Source organism: Podarcis vaucheri (assembly GCF_965113315.1).
Source record: "Podarcis vaucheri genome assembly, chromosome: 18".
NCBI classification, from domain to species: Eukaryota; Metazoa; Chordata; class Lepidosauria; order Squamata; family Lacertidae; genus Podarcis; species Podarcis vaucheri.
Window position 1 is genome coordinate 12,839,157 of NC_138756.1, and position 17,300 is coordinate 12,856,456.

A 17,300-nucleotide genomic window follows, 5' to 3' on the forward strand; every position below is an offset into this window, starting at 1 on the left:
GGGAAGGGACCCCCAAAGGTCATCCAGCCCAACCCCCTTGGCAATGCAGGAATCTCGGGTGAAGAATCCCTGGAGGACACCCCCCCCAGCTCTGCCTAAACCTCCAAGGAAGGAGAGTCCACTACCGACCAAAAGAGTCCACAGAAAATTCTCCAAGGGGCAGGAAGATTCAAGAAGCATTGGGGCGTATTCTAGAATCAAAATAATTCTTTCCCCATTGGCAGAATATGGACAGACATCTTTTCGAAATGAGAGCCCCCAAGCGATACGGAGGCCGATCCTAGTTCTGGGTTTCCCCCAAAGGGATTTCTTATCGGTAAAAAGCTTGGCGTGGTGCGAAGAAATTTTCTGCCCTAACCTTTAGTCGGAATCGCCTTTCTTGGAAGACATCGGTTCAGGTCCTCCAGAGCAGCAGAAAACCAAGCTTGCTCCCACTTCCACGGGGCAGCCTTCGAGATATTTGGAGAGGACTCTCGTATCTCCTCTCGGTCTCCTCTTTCCCAGGCTAAACACCCCTAACTCTATCATTCCATATGTATGATCTAGTTGGGATTCCTGCATTGGGCCCCTTCCAACACCACTATTCTCCGATTCCAATTCTCTCCTCTGTGCACCTTCCAGCTTGTCCATGACCTCCTTAGGCCCAGAACCGGACAAAGCCCTCGTCTCCGTCCCTCTGGCCCTCTCCGCTCCCCACATTGGCACATGGCCCCCGGAAGAAGGGAATGCTGCCCTCCGCTGGAAAGGCTCCCCCAGAGCTGAAGCCGTGAGGTTCTGGACTTGAGAAGGAAGCCCTTGTGTCCCAGAAAGACCCGTGGAGCAGAACCAGCTTCCAGGTGACTAGCTTGGCGTGGGGCAGGGAGAGAGAGAGAGGGCCCTCTGGCTCCCCCCACATCCCGCCCCCCCCCCGGAACTCACTTCCTCCGCGGATGTTGATGGTCAGGCTGCCGTTGACGACGGTACACCCCTGGAGCTCCTGGGCCGCCGTCACGGAGTCGATGGTCTTCTCCTTGACGGGCAACTCACAGATTTTGGGGCACAGCCCCTCGCAGGGGGTGCAGAGCAGGCTGCAGACAAGACACGGCGGGGAAAGGGAGATGCCTCTTGCGCTACAAACGGCCAGGGGGCTTTTCTCGCCACCGCCAGAACCGATGCGCGTGTTCAGGAAAGCTCTGGGAGTTTGGCTTGTGCGCAGAGGCTGCAGAGACGCACCCGCAGCCTCTCGGGTGGCCCTGTGGGGCCTGCAGACCCACATTCCCAACAGGGGAGAGGAAAGGAACCTCAGAACAGCTGGCTGGGTGAGGCCAGTGGCCAGCCCAGCCCAGCCCAGCACTGTTCTCAAAATGGCAGCCCCCCCCAAACACTCCAGTGCAATCTGAGAACAAGGGTCCTCTCCCCTCCTGTGGTTTCATGCAACTAGGATTCGTGGAGGCAGAGCAGCTGTCGGCAATTTGTCCAGTCCTCTATTAAAGCCATCGCCGCCTCCTGTGGCAATGAGTTCCACAGGTTTACGATGTGTTGCTTGGGACAAGGACAGTGTCTTGGGGGCTGTGGGGCGGCACAGAACGAAGCCTCGTTTTAATCTCTCTTCCCCAGCAAGCAAATCGAGCTCCGACAAAACAGGACGGCTGAAAGGGCCCCGCTGCAAGGTCCTTAAGCACCCTGCTGGTCGGGGGGGTGGCATGTTGTGGAGGGGCCTGCCTTCGAGATTCTGCTTCCTGTTTCCTGCCCCCTCCCTTTCGCAACCCCGTCATAGCAAGGAGGTTCGGGAAAAGGGCATTCGGAGAAAATGTCGTCTGCTTTGAGAACATTCATCCGGTGCAGGAGGAACAAGGTCTGCTGCTGCCGTCAGCTACAATTAGAGGCCAATTAGCTACCCTTTCCCAAGAATGATCAGAACAGGCCATTTCCTCTCCTCCTCTGGCTCCTGGCTTTGCCCAAGAGCGTCAGGAAGCTGATTTGCCAAGAAGAGGGAGGCAGAGATCCCCCCCCCCGATCTAGATGGGTTCTAGATAGATAGGGGTCTAGATAGGTCTAGATGGGGCGACAAGAAAGGGGTGCTCCCCTTGCATTTGGAAGGGCAGCAGCCCCCCACTCAGCCTCTCACCCCGTCCTCACAGCGGGCAAATTTCAGAGACCCCCTTGACCCTAAGCTGCCTCCAATAAATGGACAAGTAACTCTGTTGATATCTTAAATATCAAACATACATCAAGTGTGGATTAAACTCCCTCCCGTGGCATTATCGGGCAGAGGCTCCTTGGGAGCGGCTGAAGGTCTGCCTCTTTCAGGAAGCGGAGGTCTGGAACTGTTCTAACTGTTCTCACGGGGCTAAGAGGAGACCCACTGAAATGAATCGGCCCGTTTCAACGAGTCTCCTCTGGGCAGGGGCGCAACCCGCTGTTTTAAGCCTGCAAATTCGCTTTCGTCGCTTTTTACGTTATGAAATTGCTCGGTGGTTCATCCTCGACCCCATTTTCCGTTCCTTCCTCCATTAATAAACAAGATAAACCAAAGGTAAAGAACAGAAATATTGTCACAGCAGGTTGACAGCCGCCTAAGATTGGGCACGATCACTGAACGTGTTTCCAAAGCATTACCCAAAATGCCCATTTCCCGACAAACCTGCTAGGCTGCATTGTGCGCGATCTTTGGTAACAGGTGAGTTTAACCAGAGATCCTACTGACCAATTATCTCTCCATCGGGACAGAGCGCCCCTCACCTCCGTCTTTTAGCCAATTATAAATCTTAGCAGCTGTTCTAAGGCTGGACGCTATTTCTCAATCGTTTTCCAGAATGGTTTCCAAAATGTTCATGTTCCGTAGGGAGGCGTTTTTCAGACAAGGACCCCCAGCGGGAGTGGGGGGGGGGCTCAGACGCCCCTGAAATAAAAGGGGGGGATCTCTGAGACTAGGGTGTCCAGCTCTCTCCACACCACAAGAGCCCTCAGGGATCGGCAGCGAGCAGAAAAAGGGCTTTAAATCCTCACCGCCTTCCTCCTCAACGGGTTGGGAGGCTCACTCTGCGTTGCACTGACCTCTTTCTCTTCCCCAAATCATCATCACTATTATTATTATTATTATTATTGCTCTGTTTCAGGGTGTCTCGACTTCCACAAAGCGGTGAGTTGCACAGACTCTTGCAACTGGGACAGGGAGTCAAAGCAAGACCCCGATATTGAGGGGATGGTTGCCGATGAGAAGAGGCCCCCCTTGGTTTCTCCGCCCCCCTCCCCGGTGTGTGTGCGTGTTGCCAACTCACTTGGTGGAGTTCATGGTGTAGCCGGAAGGGCAGCCGGGGGCGCACTCTCCGTTGTGGATGACGGGGCAGTCCGACTGGCGGGCGGCCTTGCACTTGTTGTGCAGCTCCTGGCAGAAGTCGAAGGTGACGCAGCGCCACCCAGCGTAGCGGTAGGACCCGGCGGGGCACCTCTCCACGCACCTGCCCTCCAGGCTGAAGTGGCGGCAGGCCAGGCACTTCTCCGGGTCGCCGGGCTCCAGGCAGCTGCCCAGGCACTCTGCGTGGCAGCAGATGCCCTCCGGGGTGCAGCCCTGGGACTTGCAGGCGGAAGGGCAGACTGCGGGGAGCAGAGGAGAAAGAGAGAAATGGAGAGGGATGAGAACACGCCCCGCAAGCCCCGCCTCTCGCAGAGGGCCTTCTCGGTGGTGGCGCCCTGCCATCTGATGCCAAGGAAATAAACACAGCTTCCGGAAGACATCTGAAGGGAAGTTTTTCACGTTTTCTTGTGCTTTTATATGTGCTGGAAGCCGCCCAGAGTGGCTGGGGAAACACAGTCAGGTGGGCAGGGTATAAATAAGAGAATTATTATTATAAAGCAACGCCTGCCCACATCTCTGCCCTTCCGTCTCCCTCTCACAGGGAGGGGGGCAAACTGCTTCCCATTAGGCTGGCCTGCACACAGAACAGGGCCTCCAGCAGGTGGCTCCCCTAGTCACCGTCGCTTGAAATAGTCCGGAGCGGCCAACAGCTACGGTCCTTTCTCCACAATTTTGAATAAAGGGCTCGCTTAATGGGAATGACGGAAGCTGCCTTGCCCAAGTCGGACCATCAGAGTTTTGAACAGCCTTTCCCAGCCCTGCTTGGAGATGCTGGGGTGCATCTGTGCTGTACCTGCTTCCCCCCCCAAAAAAAGCAGGTGTTCTAATCACCGAGCTGCAGCTTTTCGTTCTACTTCTTCCCCCCTCCTGTATTCTGAGAAAGATCCAGGCAAGGAAGGGATCACTTACACAACGGGATCTCATGGGGGGGGTGAACTAGCAAGTTGGTTGTCGCTTGCGCATAGGAAGAACAACCCATGTGTTTTTTTGGAGGGGGCGACCCCATAAAACCCTTCTCAAATGCAAAATGTGGGACACAGACACCCCCCCCCCGCATTATATGTCCTGTCTGGATTTAGTATTCATTTAGTATTGCTTTTGAATTCTGGTGCTGGAGGAGACTCTTGAGAGTCCCATGGACTGCAAGAAGATGAAACTGATCCATTCGGAAGGAAATCAGCCCTGAGTGCTCACTGGAAGGACAGATCCTGAAGCTGAGACTCCAAGACTTTGGCCACCTCCTGAGAAGAGAAGACTCCCTGGAAAAGACCCTGATGTTGGGAAAGATGGAGGGCGCCAGGAGAAGGGGACGACGGAGGACGAGATGGTGGGACAGTGTTCTCGAAGCTACCAGCATGAGTCTGACCAAACTGCGAGAGGCAGTGGAAGACAGGAGGGCCTGGCGTTCTCTGGTCCAGGGGGTCACGAAGAGGCGGACACGACTAAACAACGAAGTACTGCATTTATATCCCACCTCCAAGGAGCTGAAGGCGACGTTCCTGGTTCTTCCCCATCTCACTTAATCCCCACAACCACCTCCCTGGGAGGTAGGCACGGCTGAGAGGCAATGACTGGCAGCCAAGGTCACCTCGGGAGCTGCACGGCTGAGTGGGGATTCGAACCCTGGTCTCTCCCAGGTCCTAGTCAGAACACTCTAACCACTACGCCACCCTGCCTCTCAGGTTCAAGGTTATTTCCGATACCTAATTGAGTCAGTCTAGGCCACGGAACATTACTATTACAACTGCAGCAAATCCTGTTACTCCTTTACTGGCGGTTGTTGCAGCTAATCTCGATTTCCCTTTCGTTTCTTTGCCTGCCTGCCATTATTTTAATAATAATAATAATAACAGGAGTAAAGCAAACCAAAAGACCTGGCGCGAGTCCAGACCGCAGGCCACGGGGAGGAGGAGAAAAATACATAAACATCTATCTCTAGATATGTAACACGGCTGCCGATCCAGGCCGGGAAAAAGGGCTCCCCCAGGAGAACCGCCCTCTCCCTGAACCAATGCCTTGGCTGCTTGGAGTGGCGAAGGGAGGGGGGCGTCATTCAAGACATTTTCCCTGCCTCTGCACAAAGCAAACAGATCCTTAACCCCTTCGGCCTCTTTCCCCGGCTGAGATCCAGCGCTGAAAACGTTGCAAGCCACGTTGCATCGGGGCTCGCGATAAATAACATGCCAGATCTGACAACAGAAGCCAAAAAAAGAGGACCTTAGCGAATGGCGTCGCCTGGAAACGCATGCCAGGAGGGAGCTGCCTTATAGAGCCAGGCACTGGCTGGCAGCGGCTGGCCAGGGTTTCAGGAAGAGGGTCTCTACCAGGCCTGGCTCGTTGCTGCTGGCACGGACTGGCAGCAGCAGCCCTCTAGGTTTTCAGATGGGGTTCCCCCCTACCAGTGACTGAGCTTCCGCATTCGAATCAGGCGTGTCTCCCCCACCCAGTCAAAATCCTTCCCTTAGAAATAAAGTTCAGATGGACTGTATCAGGAAGTTTTTAAGCTCTGGCGTTTTATTATGTTTTCATTGTTGCTGGAAGCTGCCTAGAGTGGCCCAACCAGATGGGAAGGGGTATAAATAACAATATTACTACTACTCGTTGCTCTGAAAAAAGGCTGGATTGAAGGCAAAATTGAATATCCAGTCCTATAGACCCTTGGGTTGCTGGAAACAGCGGGAGGAGAAGGGGCTCGTGTTCGAATCCTGCTGGGGTGTCTGGAGGGCTGCTGTGGCAAGGGCAGATGGGCATGCTGCAAATAATAAAATTGTCAGCGTTCTTATTTAGGCTGCTGGCCGGGACGGGCCCCCTTTGGCCCGACCCGTCAGGCTCTCAGTAATGCCTGCACTGACTGGCAGCAGTTCTCTGGGGTTTCCCCCCCGAGATGCCCCATGGGCCTTCTGCATGCGGAGCAGGCACCCTAACCACTAAACTACGGCTCTTCTGAAGGTGTGCCCTGCCTCTCACCATAGAAAGAGGCAGCTCTGCCCCCACAAAACATAGGAATGGAGCCCAGCAAGCAGGAGGCACCCCGCTCGTTGCCAGGATCACCCTCTCCATTGTCTATCCCTCTTTTGGAGCCACCCTGTGCACTTCGCTAAGACGGCACCCGCGGAAAAAGTTCCCAGGTTGAAGTGAGAAACCCAGAGAGAGAGAGAGAGAGAGGCTGAGACTTGAGACTGCCGGTCCATGAAGGCAACACAGGGCCAGATGGGCTGACTTATAGATCATGGAACTGTAGCGTTGGAAGGGACCCCGAGGGTCATCTAGCCCAACCCGCTTTGGAAAAGCCCAGGGCGCAGGAAAGCAAGCCAGTCCTGAACGAAGGGTGCCAAGAAGCACACGCCTTCTGCACGGCCAATGCCGACTGGACTATGGGTGTGTCGGATCCACTCCTGATCGAGACCTGGCACACGCAGAAATCTGGGTCTGGGCCGGAGAGGAGAAGAGAGGGCTCCCCTCCCCACCAGCAAAACTGCAGACAACTCTGCAGGGAGGGCGCGCCTGGGCTTGGAGGTTTGTGTTTGTGCGAGGCTCCTCAGACTCCGTGTCCTGCTGACGGGAACCGAACTCACATCTGCCACCAAATAGCCCCACCATATGAAACAGGTGCAGGGTGGTTCCATGCCGTGTCAGAATCAGGCCTTTCGAGGGGTGCAGAACCCACCCTTCACAGCACCTTCCCCTTCCGCATAAGGCAGACGCTGCCACTCTGGCCTTCTCAGCGCCTAAGAAGAGCAGGCAGAGGGCCCGTTTAGCCCAGCACCCCGTTCTCAGGAGGCAGCTCGCAGTATTGACCTCGGAATACATGGCAGCGGCCTCCCCCAACTCCTGTGGGAGGCAGTTCCAAAGGCGAACACAGCTCCTTCCTGAACCTTCCGGCATTCGGCTTCAGCAGGCGCTTTCCCCAGGGCGCCTTTCCAGCGGCAGACATCTCCATCTTAGTCTGCGTCCTGAACCGGCAGGACGACGGAGAGGAGGAAGAGGATTCTGCTGAGGGGGGGAGCCAGCGCTGGGACACCCCCCGGGGCAAGCCAGGGCCTGGGGCGCAGCACGCCTGGGCTGCTGACCGGAGCTGGTTATCGGCAGCATGTGACAAGCCTGCTGAGGAATCCGCCCCGGCTGCCAAGATGCTACCGGGCCAAATTTAAAGTGTTGCTGTGGGCGGGCGAAGAAGCCCTGAATCCGAGACGCTGCCTTTTGCTGCCTGTTCCTGCCTTGAGGAAACACTGCGAGCTGCTCCTTACGGGTCGACGCTAACGGAGCTCCCTGCCTTTCCACACGACTTGTTTTCATCTCTTAGATTCGCATGCCGCCCTTCGATAAAAACAGACAAGCTAAAAAGCACAAATGAATAGTTAGAAGAGCGAAACAAGAATCTCCCCTCCCACGAAAAAACCAACACCCCACTCAGTGAAATTTATCTGCAAAGGAAGCGGCAAATAAATAACGTGCGCTTTAAAACAAGCACAAAAAACCAGTTTTCTTCTTCTTGAACTCATTCATCTTTTTTATCTGATAGCAGGGAAGCAACAGGCCCTCCGGCCATCTGAAGAGTGAAACTTGAGTGGGTGTGTTTGTATATGTGCATGCGAGAGAGAGAGAGAGAGAGATTTCCCTCGAGAAACTACGCAGCCCTGATTCTCTCTTGCGCAGGGACGCGGAAGGAAAGCTGCCTTCTCCAGAGCCAGTTTTGTCCACTGGGCTCAATACGGTCTACACGGGCCGGCAGCAGTAGCAGGGATTCAGTGTGGGGAGGGAGCCGAGATCCTACAAGACATGACCGAGGAAGAGGGGGAAGTAGCAGATCCTGCCACCGCCTTGGCGCTCTCCAACTCTGCTCCAAGAAGCTGAAGGGACCCCAAGACACATCTAGACCAACCCCCTGCGATGCCTCTGTTCAGAAAGGGGTGCAGTCCCTGCCTACCTGACGCCTCTGTTCTGAGATGTTTTGTTTTTATTCATCTGCTAGAAGTCAAAAAAGAAGCAGCAAGTTTCTTTTCAGCCCCAATTTCCCCTGAACTCCTTTCTCCACCCCGTTCTGGTCCCCCCTCCACGCACAAGCCCTTCTGCTCCTGCAAGTGTCAGCCTCCCTGCTTGCAAACCCAGGACGGTTATTATGCAAGCCCAAGAGGGAAAACACCAGCCCTGCACTCCTCGCCTTCCCCTTAAACACAGCAGCGCTGAATCGAGGCAACAGGATCCCTCCCCAAAGCAATTGCACAAAGGGGTTTGGGTGGGGAGGGAACACCTTTGTAAGAATGAAGGGAGTTGCAAAAGCATCTTCCCTCAAGGAGCTGCTGGCGAAGGGCTCAGTGAAAATGCCAGGGGGGCTGCGGTGAGGAAAGAGGATTCGGGGGCTAGCACATTTGAACCCACCACGACCAGAAGCAGCAAGAACAGAGGGCTGGCAGACTTTGAAGTCAAGGAAGCAGGAATCTGGCGCCAGAGGAGGAAACATCTGCCCAATCTTCGCCACAACCTCATTAAGCCGTGCCCCGGCCTCTAGCGCTTGCCCGCTAAAAATAATTCTAAAAAGAAGGGACGCCTAAAGGCGGCAAACAGCTGATGGGGGTCCCAGCTCTGCTTGGCGTCTGCCGCCCTCTGCACGCCCGGGTTGAGAGCCAGGATGCAACCGCTTCCCGGGGCAGGAAGGAAGGTGGTGTCTGGGCAGACGTGACCCCCGGGCCGTGCGCGGACAGAGAGCCAGAGCCCCATCGTTCTGCACTGTTTTGACCGGGACTCCAGTGATGTCAGCTCCAGAGAGGCGGCGTTCGCCCACCGGACATCCTATTCCTCGCGAGTCCTGTTGCGGCTGCTTGTGCCCGTGGCGGCTCTGGGGTGGTTTCTGCGTGATCCTGCTTCCGAATACAAAAGGTACCTTGGTTTCCGCTTGCTGCCGGTCCCAGAACTTCCTGCAGAATCCCTCACAGAAGGCGGAGGAGGCCTAAGGGAGATTTTGTTCCGGGAGGACAGAAGAAAGAGCTTGCTGGGTCAGCCCAAAGGGAGCCCACCTCATCCACAGTCCTGCTCTTCTCAACTGTGGCCAAAGGGAAACTTGATGGCAGGACCTGAGTTCGAGAGCAGCTTCCCTCCTCTCCTGCAGTTTCTGGCAACTCACATTAAGGAGGATACTGAGTAGGGACGCAGCACACAGCCATCCTGGCTAGTATCCCTCCAGAGCCCTCTCCTCCTCCATAAATTTGCCCAACCCTCCTTTAAAGCCCTCCAAGTTGGTGCCTCCTGCAGCGGGGAGTTCCATAGTTCTGACCATGTGCTGTGTGAAGAAGCCCGTTCTTTTGTCTTTCCTGAATCTTCCAACACTCAGCTTTGCTTGATGTCGACAAGAGGGGTGGGATGGGGGACTTCTTCCTGTTCGCTTTCTCCGCGTCACAGAATCCTAGAATCGTAGACTTGGAAGGGGACCCCCAGGGGTCATCCAGTCCAACCCCCTGCAATGCGGGAATCTCAGCGAAAGCATCCAGGGCAGAGGGTCACCCACGTTCTGCTTAAGAACCTCCAAGGAAGGAGAGTCCCTCCTACTGCCAAACGCAGAACTGGCAGGGAACTTCAATGGACAATTCACAGGGGCGGCTCGCCCCTAATCCACCTGCTTGCTGAACCAGAACCAACAAAACGAGCTGAATTTGCAAGGGGGAAAGCTTTGGTAGAAAGCGAACAGTAGCCCCGGAAATCTGCGAGGAGGGAGCTTTCGGCAGGCGCCCCCAAAATGCCTCGAGAGCGCTCTGCCAGGCTAGCTGATGCCGCCATGTATTCCGAGGTCAAAACTGCAATAAATCAGGTCTGAAAGCAAGGCAGGAGGTCAACCCGGATTACTGCCGTGAGTGGAGGGTGGCGATTTGGAGCGATGGTGTGGAAGCCACACGGAACAAGACCGAGTAAAACCCAGACAGGCAGTTGGGGGGAAGAGTCCATTTTGGGACAGGCGTGGTTTCAAAAAGGAAGGCAGGCACAGGTGAGGGCTAGGCTGACCTCAGCTGCACCTTGGCAGTGACTCCCCAAGGCGTGACTCGGTTTCCAGGGGACCAAGACCGTGGCTTGGTTTTGAAACGGCGGAATAAACAGCAAACGTTCCCCCCAGGACGTTTCCACAGCCATTCATTAATTCTCAACAGAAGCATCAGATAAGCTGTTTATTCCACAGCTGCATGTGGAATCTTAAGGCTAACCAAAAAACCATATATATATTTCCAAGTTTCAAAACTTTGAAAGGCTTTATTTCACTTGTGGCTGAAGACAAAGAGGCCCACGTCAGATCGCACGCTCCCAGGGGCTGCGTCTGCAGAAGGGGTCGGGGGCGAAGGGCCTCAGGGAGCTGCGGCTCTGACAGGCAACTTGCCGCGTAACGTACAAGGGCAGCTCCACATCTGTGGGAAGAGGAAGAGTGCGCCCCGTCTTACGCAAGGCTGTTGCAACACCCCAGCAGCACGTGAAAGACTTTGCAACCGTGGGTAGAGCTCTTGGCATTTCAGCAGTTCATTAATTCGTCCTGTTCTGGCTTCTGAGAAGGGAGATTTTTATCTCCTCCCCACCCCCACCCCCAGCTCCGCAGTTCAAATTTCCGACAAGGGAAAGTTCCCAAATCCCTTTTGCAGAATCTGGAGGGGCAGCGAGGGCAAGAGGACGAAAGGGAATCCCTCCATTTCCTTCCTCTGGTCAGCCTCACTCGGCGGAGAGGGGATAGAAATCAGAGGAGCAGGATTTCACCCCTGCGAGGGCCTGCGCTTGCTATTCTTTGGGTTCTGGGGAACGCCAGAGAGAGGGAATTCCAGGAAAACATCTGGAGTGAGTCGTGCCCGGGCGAGACGCGGGGAACGTTTGCTGGAAGAGCTCCGATTACCTAAAGAACAGCAACGCAAGCAGAAGAGAAAGAGGAGGCCCACAAGGTCCAGGAGCTGAGAGACCCTCAGCGCCGCTGCCACACGGGCCAGCCCCACAGGGCTGTTGTTAACTCAGGGGCGCAAGAGCATATTAACCTTCCCAGACTCTGAGATCATCTTCCGAGGCCCTCCTTCATGTGCCTCCTCCTCGAGAGGTCAGGAGGGTGGCAACACGAGAGCAGGGCCTTCTCTGCAGTGGCTCCCAGTTTGTAGGAATGCTCTCCCCAGGGAAGTTCGCCTGGTGCCTTCATTACACACCTTTAGGCACCAGGCAAAAATGTTCCATTTTAACCAGGCCTTTGGTTGGTCTGATTGACATCCTATTCCCTTTTAAAATGTGGCTCTCTTTTTGGGGCGTTATTGGCTTGTTGTTTTTATTTTGGTTATATATATATTGTGGTTTTTATGTTGATCTTTGATGTGAACCACGGTTTATAAATTCAATTAATAAATAAATAAATAGAAAGACCCGAGGCCAAGCATCTAGAAAACACTGCTTTCTTCTTTCGAGAATGGAGGCGTCTGAGAATCACTCCCTGGTGCGCTTACGGCTTCTGCAGGCAACATCTGTGGAGGAAGTGAGGGTCCCGGAAGCCCCTCTGCCCGGCCAAAGGCAGCTCACTCTGCTTTGCATTGGACCCCCTCAGCAAGGCCAAGGCGGGCGTGTCTTGTCATCTGGGCAGGCCAGGACCCCCAGACACCCTGGCCAGGCTTGCACCCCGGGGAGGTCACTTCGGTGTGCTGCTAACGCATCCGTTTGGCTCTCCAGACAGACTGCCTCTCCAATGCCCAGCCGTAATCATGAGGACTAGAACCTTCTTGTTCATTTTGAAGGAAAGGACCATCGCTCAGCTGCAGAGCGCCTGCTCGGTGTCCAAAAAGTGCAGTTCCCCAACGGCTGGGAAAGACCCTCTCTGCCGGAAATCCTCGAGAGCCGCTGCCAGTCCGTGGAGACAACACAGCTCTCGATGGACTTGCGAGAAGGCGCCAACCATTCCTGCCTTTTGCTCTGGGCTGCTTCTTGTCCCGCCTGCTCGCTCTCAAATTCGTTTGGCAAGCTCCGTTCCGCACAGATTTCTTTTTAAAGAAGGAGAGGCCTTCGTCGTCGTCATCCTCCTCCTCCCCCCCCAGCTGACAGTCAGGGCCCAGCGATTCCAGCGTGGCCACATAGCCAGCATTCCACAGGAATTCCAGAGCGACGGGCCTCCCGTGGAAGCTCAGAGGGACAAATGCGTGCGCTCTGCTAAGTGGGAAAGCATGCAGTGGGGAGGCTGTGCAAGGGAGGGCACGGCGCAAGCCACTCTTGCACCCCTGGCCGTCACCCGAGGGCCTTCCGCCTTCCACCGTCATTTCACGCCTCTGCCCCAGGAACTGTGCAGAATGTCAGGGCCGAAGGTGAGCCAGGCTGCGACTAGGAAAGGTGGCCAGTCTCCTGTCCATGCAGTGTCCAGCTATCTCCGGCCTCTTCCATCGGAGGCGATCTATGCTTTCCGCCTCCAGTTTCTGGTGTGCATTTGGGGGCTTCCCTTGCGGGGTCACCTGTGGTTGGCACCGTGACTGCAGGGTGCCGGGCGGGACCCCTTTGGCCGGACCCAGGCTGCCGTGTTTGAAATTAGAATTTTGCATCCGGTGCTGCGCATCGAAGGAGAACTATATGAAAATTATGTGCCATTGGTATTTAACACCTACAAAATTATCAGAGATGTATTTGTTGTTGTTGTTTAGTCGTTTAGTGGTGTCCGACTCTTTGTGACCCCCTGGACCAGAGCAGGCCAGGCCCTCCTGTCTTCCACTGCCTCCCCCAGTTTGGTCAGACTCATGCTGGTAGCTTTGAGAACACTGTCCCACCATCTCGTCCTCCGTCGTCCCCTTCTCCTGGCGCCCTCCATCTTTCCCAACATCAGGGTCTTTTCCAGGGAGTCTTCTCTTCTCTTGAGGTGGCCAAATCTTGGAGCCTCGGCTTCAGGATCTGTCCTTCCAGTGAGCACTCAGGGCTGATTTCCTTCAGAATGGAGAGGTTGGATCTTCTTGCAGTCCACGGGACTCTCAAGAGTCTCCTCCAGCACCAGAATTCAAAAGCATCCATTCTTCGGCCATCAGCCTTCTTTATGGTCCAGCTCTCACTTCCACACATCGCTACTGGGAAAACCAGAGCTTGAACTATACGCACCTTTGTTGGCAAGGTGATGTCTCTGCTTTTTAAGAGCTTTTAGGCACATTAAGATAGGGAATAAAGCTCTCTGTGGCCCCAATGGCTGTGTTCTCCTCAGCCATCTCTGAATGCCAGTTGCCGTGGATCACAAGAAACCAAGCCTTTACCATTGCCGGCCCTGTGGAACTCCCTGCCACTAGAGGCTCAGCAGGAGTCTTCTGTGCCTGCTGAGAACTTTCCCATTCCGCCAGGCCTATGCAGGCTGCTGTAGAACCACAGGATTGTAGAGTTGGAAGGGACCCCAAACCGTTCCACAACACTGAATTGGTGCCTGCCTTTAACCCTTTTAATGGCTTTTGTCGCAGGGTTTTATGCTTTTATTGCCGAAAACCTGCTCTGACACCGCAGTATACAAATACTCTGATGGGTAAATAGGAGGGGAGGGAGTTGCTGTTGCACCCAGGTCCTGCTCGTGGCCTCGATCCAGGAGGCTCTTTTTATGAGTGTTCCTTTTGGGCCCCTGGCTTGCATCCAGCGACTTCGCGGTGCAGGCCAAGACGGTTGTTGCTGCTCTTCCTTCCAGGGCCTCAAACCCCCTGCAAGTAACAGTCTGCCGTCTGCTGCCCGGGCTAATCTCTCCTCCTCTCTCTGATCCAGCAGACAAAACAAGGCAGGCGTGAGTGGGTGGGAGCTGAGGCCTCGACCGTGAATCCTGGCAAGACGAGGGTTTTCCCCACACACACATCCGTATTTTCCATTTCTGCAGTTGTATCTCTCCCTCCAGCCTCCATCTTTCCACTACTGCTCCCAAAACTGGCCACTCCAGCCCCGGTTTTGGCCCAGGTTTCCCCCAATTTCTTCCTGAGTTTTCCTCTGGTGCTGATCTGCAACTGCTTTAGGGAACGAGTGAGGAATTACGGGTTGTTTTGGGGGGGAGGAAACAGGGGAACCGTAGACGGCTGAGCCCTGGAGTCCTCTCCACTAGCCTGATCGTCCTTATTATTAATAATAGTAATAATTAGAATTAATTTCTTAGGGTTGTGGGTCCCTCATTCCCCGAAGGTCTCCAAGCAACTCGCAGCACGCTTGAAACGTCTCGGGGAGCCCAAGGAAAGCTCTTTGCCTGCAGGAACAGCCTCGCTTCCTCAATATTTTTTTCCCCTTTCCCTGCTGCCCAGACTTTGCCTTCTCAGAGGGTGGCAAAGTTCAGAGGTGTGTGTGGGAAAAACAGCGTCTTGTAATGTTTGCTTAGGTGGGAACATTCCTTAGCAACAGTTTCCTGCGACTTAAAAATAAAAATAAAAATCCTGGGAATTCCTGTAAATCGTAAGCTGGTCTTTGCTGCGATCCACTTCCTTCTCCCACCCCATAACCCCGTCCCCTCTTGACACGGGAAACCAGGCCTATAGATAGCTCTGGATTAAATCAGCCCCGTTCTCTCAAGGGTGTGATGTTTCTTTAAAGCTCCAGGAAAAGCAAAGGAAAGGAATATATTTCCTGCTGCTGGTGGGAGAGAAGGAAGGAGGCCATTTCTTTCTTTATTTCAGACGTTGGCGCATCTATTATTATCACTATTATTATTGGTGGAAGTTGGCAGCCGGTGGTTGCGGCACGTGCGTTTCCCCATCCTAGCAAGTGATGATATTTCCATCACCAACACACGCAAGGTGGGGCTTCTGAGAACACGCAGAGAGCCCTGCAGGCCGAGACTTTATCTTCTTTCCATCTCGGGGCCGGTAGTATCCGCGCTGCTGTTGTCACATACATAAAGAATAGTTTCTGCTCCTTTGGTATCTCCGCACCTAAAATTCTTAGTAGAAAAAAAGCCTGTTTTTTCCACAGACTTTTTTAAAACTCCCCCCCCCAGCTCATTATTTATCATTTCCCAGAATGCTCTTGTTACCTTGCACAGCCACCACATGTGGTCGAAAGTGCCTTCCTTCTCCTTACACTTCCAACATAGACTGAAGCAGTTCCCTACATCTTTGCAATGGCAAACCTAGGCAGCATCTTAAAAAGCAGGGTCATGAAGAGGCAGACACCACGAAACCACTAAACAACAATTTGCCTAACCCCCCCCCCTTTAAAGTCATTCATAAGAACATGAGAAGAACTCTGTAGCAGCTGCCCTGGTTCAGCCTCCTGTCGTCCCCCCAAGGAACCAGAAGATGCCCCCCGGGGAAGCCTTTAGAAGCAGGACTTGCGATGATTCCCAGCAGAACCGGCACCTGCGTTTTCTGCAGAGGAGGGGTCCTAGCCGTGGGGTCTAACAGCCCCCCAATAGCCTTGTTCCCCTCCGTGAATCTGTCTAATCTGTGCAAGCATACAACAGCCGCCGTCTACGGAGCAAGCTCCTTCGAAATCTGGCAGTCAAAATATACACAAAGGAAGTTCGGCCGTGGCAGGAGTTTGCGGCGTTCAGAAAGCTTTCTCCAAGCTCTCTCTCTCTGTTTGTGTGTGTGTGTGTGTGTATATATATCTCACCGGCTGCAAACGCTGCCAGTCCAAATGTTTTGGGCTTGTAAAACAATTAAAGGAAAATAAAAAAGAACGCAGGCAGAACCTACAAGGAAGCTTTGGGCAGGTTAAGTAAACCGGAGAAGGAGCTTAGCCATCACAAAGCCTTTGTTGTCTCTTCTCTCCTAGCAAGCGAGACCCAAACATTGACAGGAGAGATTCCAAATAATGAAGAAAGCAAACTACAAAAAAAAAACACCAAACCCAGAAAAAGAGCCCTTTCCAGGCAGAACGCAGAAGTTAAGCAGCTACTGAAGTTAAATCGAACACAAAGCCTCGGGGTTTGCTTCAGAAGCTTGAAGCGGGGAAGGAAACCGATTTTGGACTTTGGTTAGTCCACCTGCTGCCGTTTGGTGCCCACCGATATTTGTGAGCAGGCTTTTCCGCCGCAGCGACCCTCCAAACAGAAACCAAAACCCAGCGCAGCCGCACAAAACGAGTTGCGAGTTGACGACTTTCCAACATCGCCTGCCACTGGAAGAGCAAACCTGCCCAGGGGTCTCACTGAAATGGGAGTCTTAAAAATCACCACCACTACCACTAGGTTTTGGCTAAAGCCCTGGTTTTCATTTCGAGGTGGTCATGCGAGGGTGGCATGATGTCTATCGCTCTGCGAACGGCCCTTTTCGGATTCATAACGCGCCTTATTTGCACTGTTAATTCGAAAGCAAATAGGAGAGGGTGGGTCCCGCGGTACAGGCTGGGAGTCCGAGGCGGGGGCTTTGTGTCGGGGCCAGTTAAGGACCGCTGCCCTCGGCAAACACCACGGACTCCGCCTAGCAACAGGACCTAAGAATTTACCTTCCCAAACTTGGGTCTTCCAAGGAGCCCGAGGCGGCGAGGCGCACGTGGCTCTTCCTCCTCCTCATTTTATCCACACAACCGCCCTGTGAGGTAGGAAAGGCTAAGCCTGTGGTTCCCAACAGGGGGCAATTTGATTTTTAAGGGGGGGGGCAATTTGAGAATGAGTTACAGTCGTATCTTGGTTCTCAAACAGCTTCTGTTTGACTTCTGGAACTGTTCGAAAACCAAGACCCGGCTACCGATTGGCTGCAGGAGCGTTGTGCAGCCAATCGGAAGCTGTGCTGGACAATCGGCTCCCAAAAATTCTTTGGAAACCAGATCACTCACTTCCGGTTTTCGATCATTCGGGAGCCGAAATGTACAAGTTCCAAGACGTTCAGCAACCAAGATACGACTGTACAGTGGTACCTCGGGTTAAGTACTTAATTCATTCCGGAGGTCCGTTCTTAACCTGAAACTGTTCTTAACCTGAAGCACCACTTTAGCTAATGGGGCCTCCTGCTGCTGCTGCACCGCCGGAGCACGATTTCTGTTCTCATCCTGAAGCAAAGTTCTTAACCTGAGGCACTATTTCTGGGTTAGCGGAGTC

The 17,300-nt window shown here is 54.0% G+C and overlaps 1 protein-coding gene across 1 annotated transcript in view; it reads right to left on the reverse strand.

Annotated features, from left to right (window-relative positions):
* The window catches only part of INSR (insulin receptor), a 46,801-nt gene that overhangs the window by 14,349 nt on the left and 15,152 nt on the right, over nucleotides 1-17,300 (reverse strand). The window contains exons 3-4 of the mRNA XM_082206251.1: nucleotides 3,261-3,576; nucleotides 919-1,067 (exon numbers count right to left, since the gene is read on the reverse strand). Of these exons, the coding sequence (XP_082062377.1) occupies nucleotides 919-1,067; nucleotides 3,261-3,576 (465 nt within the window). The remainder of the gene's footprint in view (nucleotides 1-918; nucleotides 1,068-3,260; nucleotides 3,577-17,300) is intronic.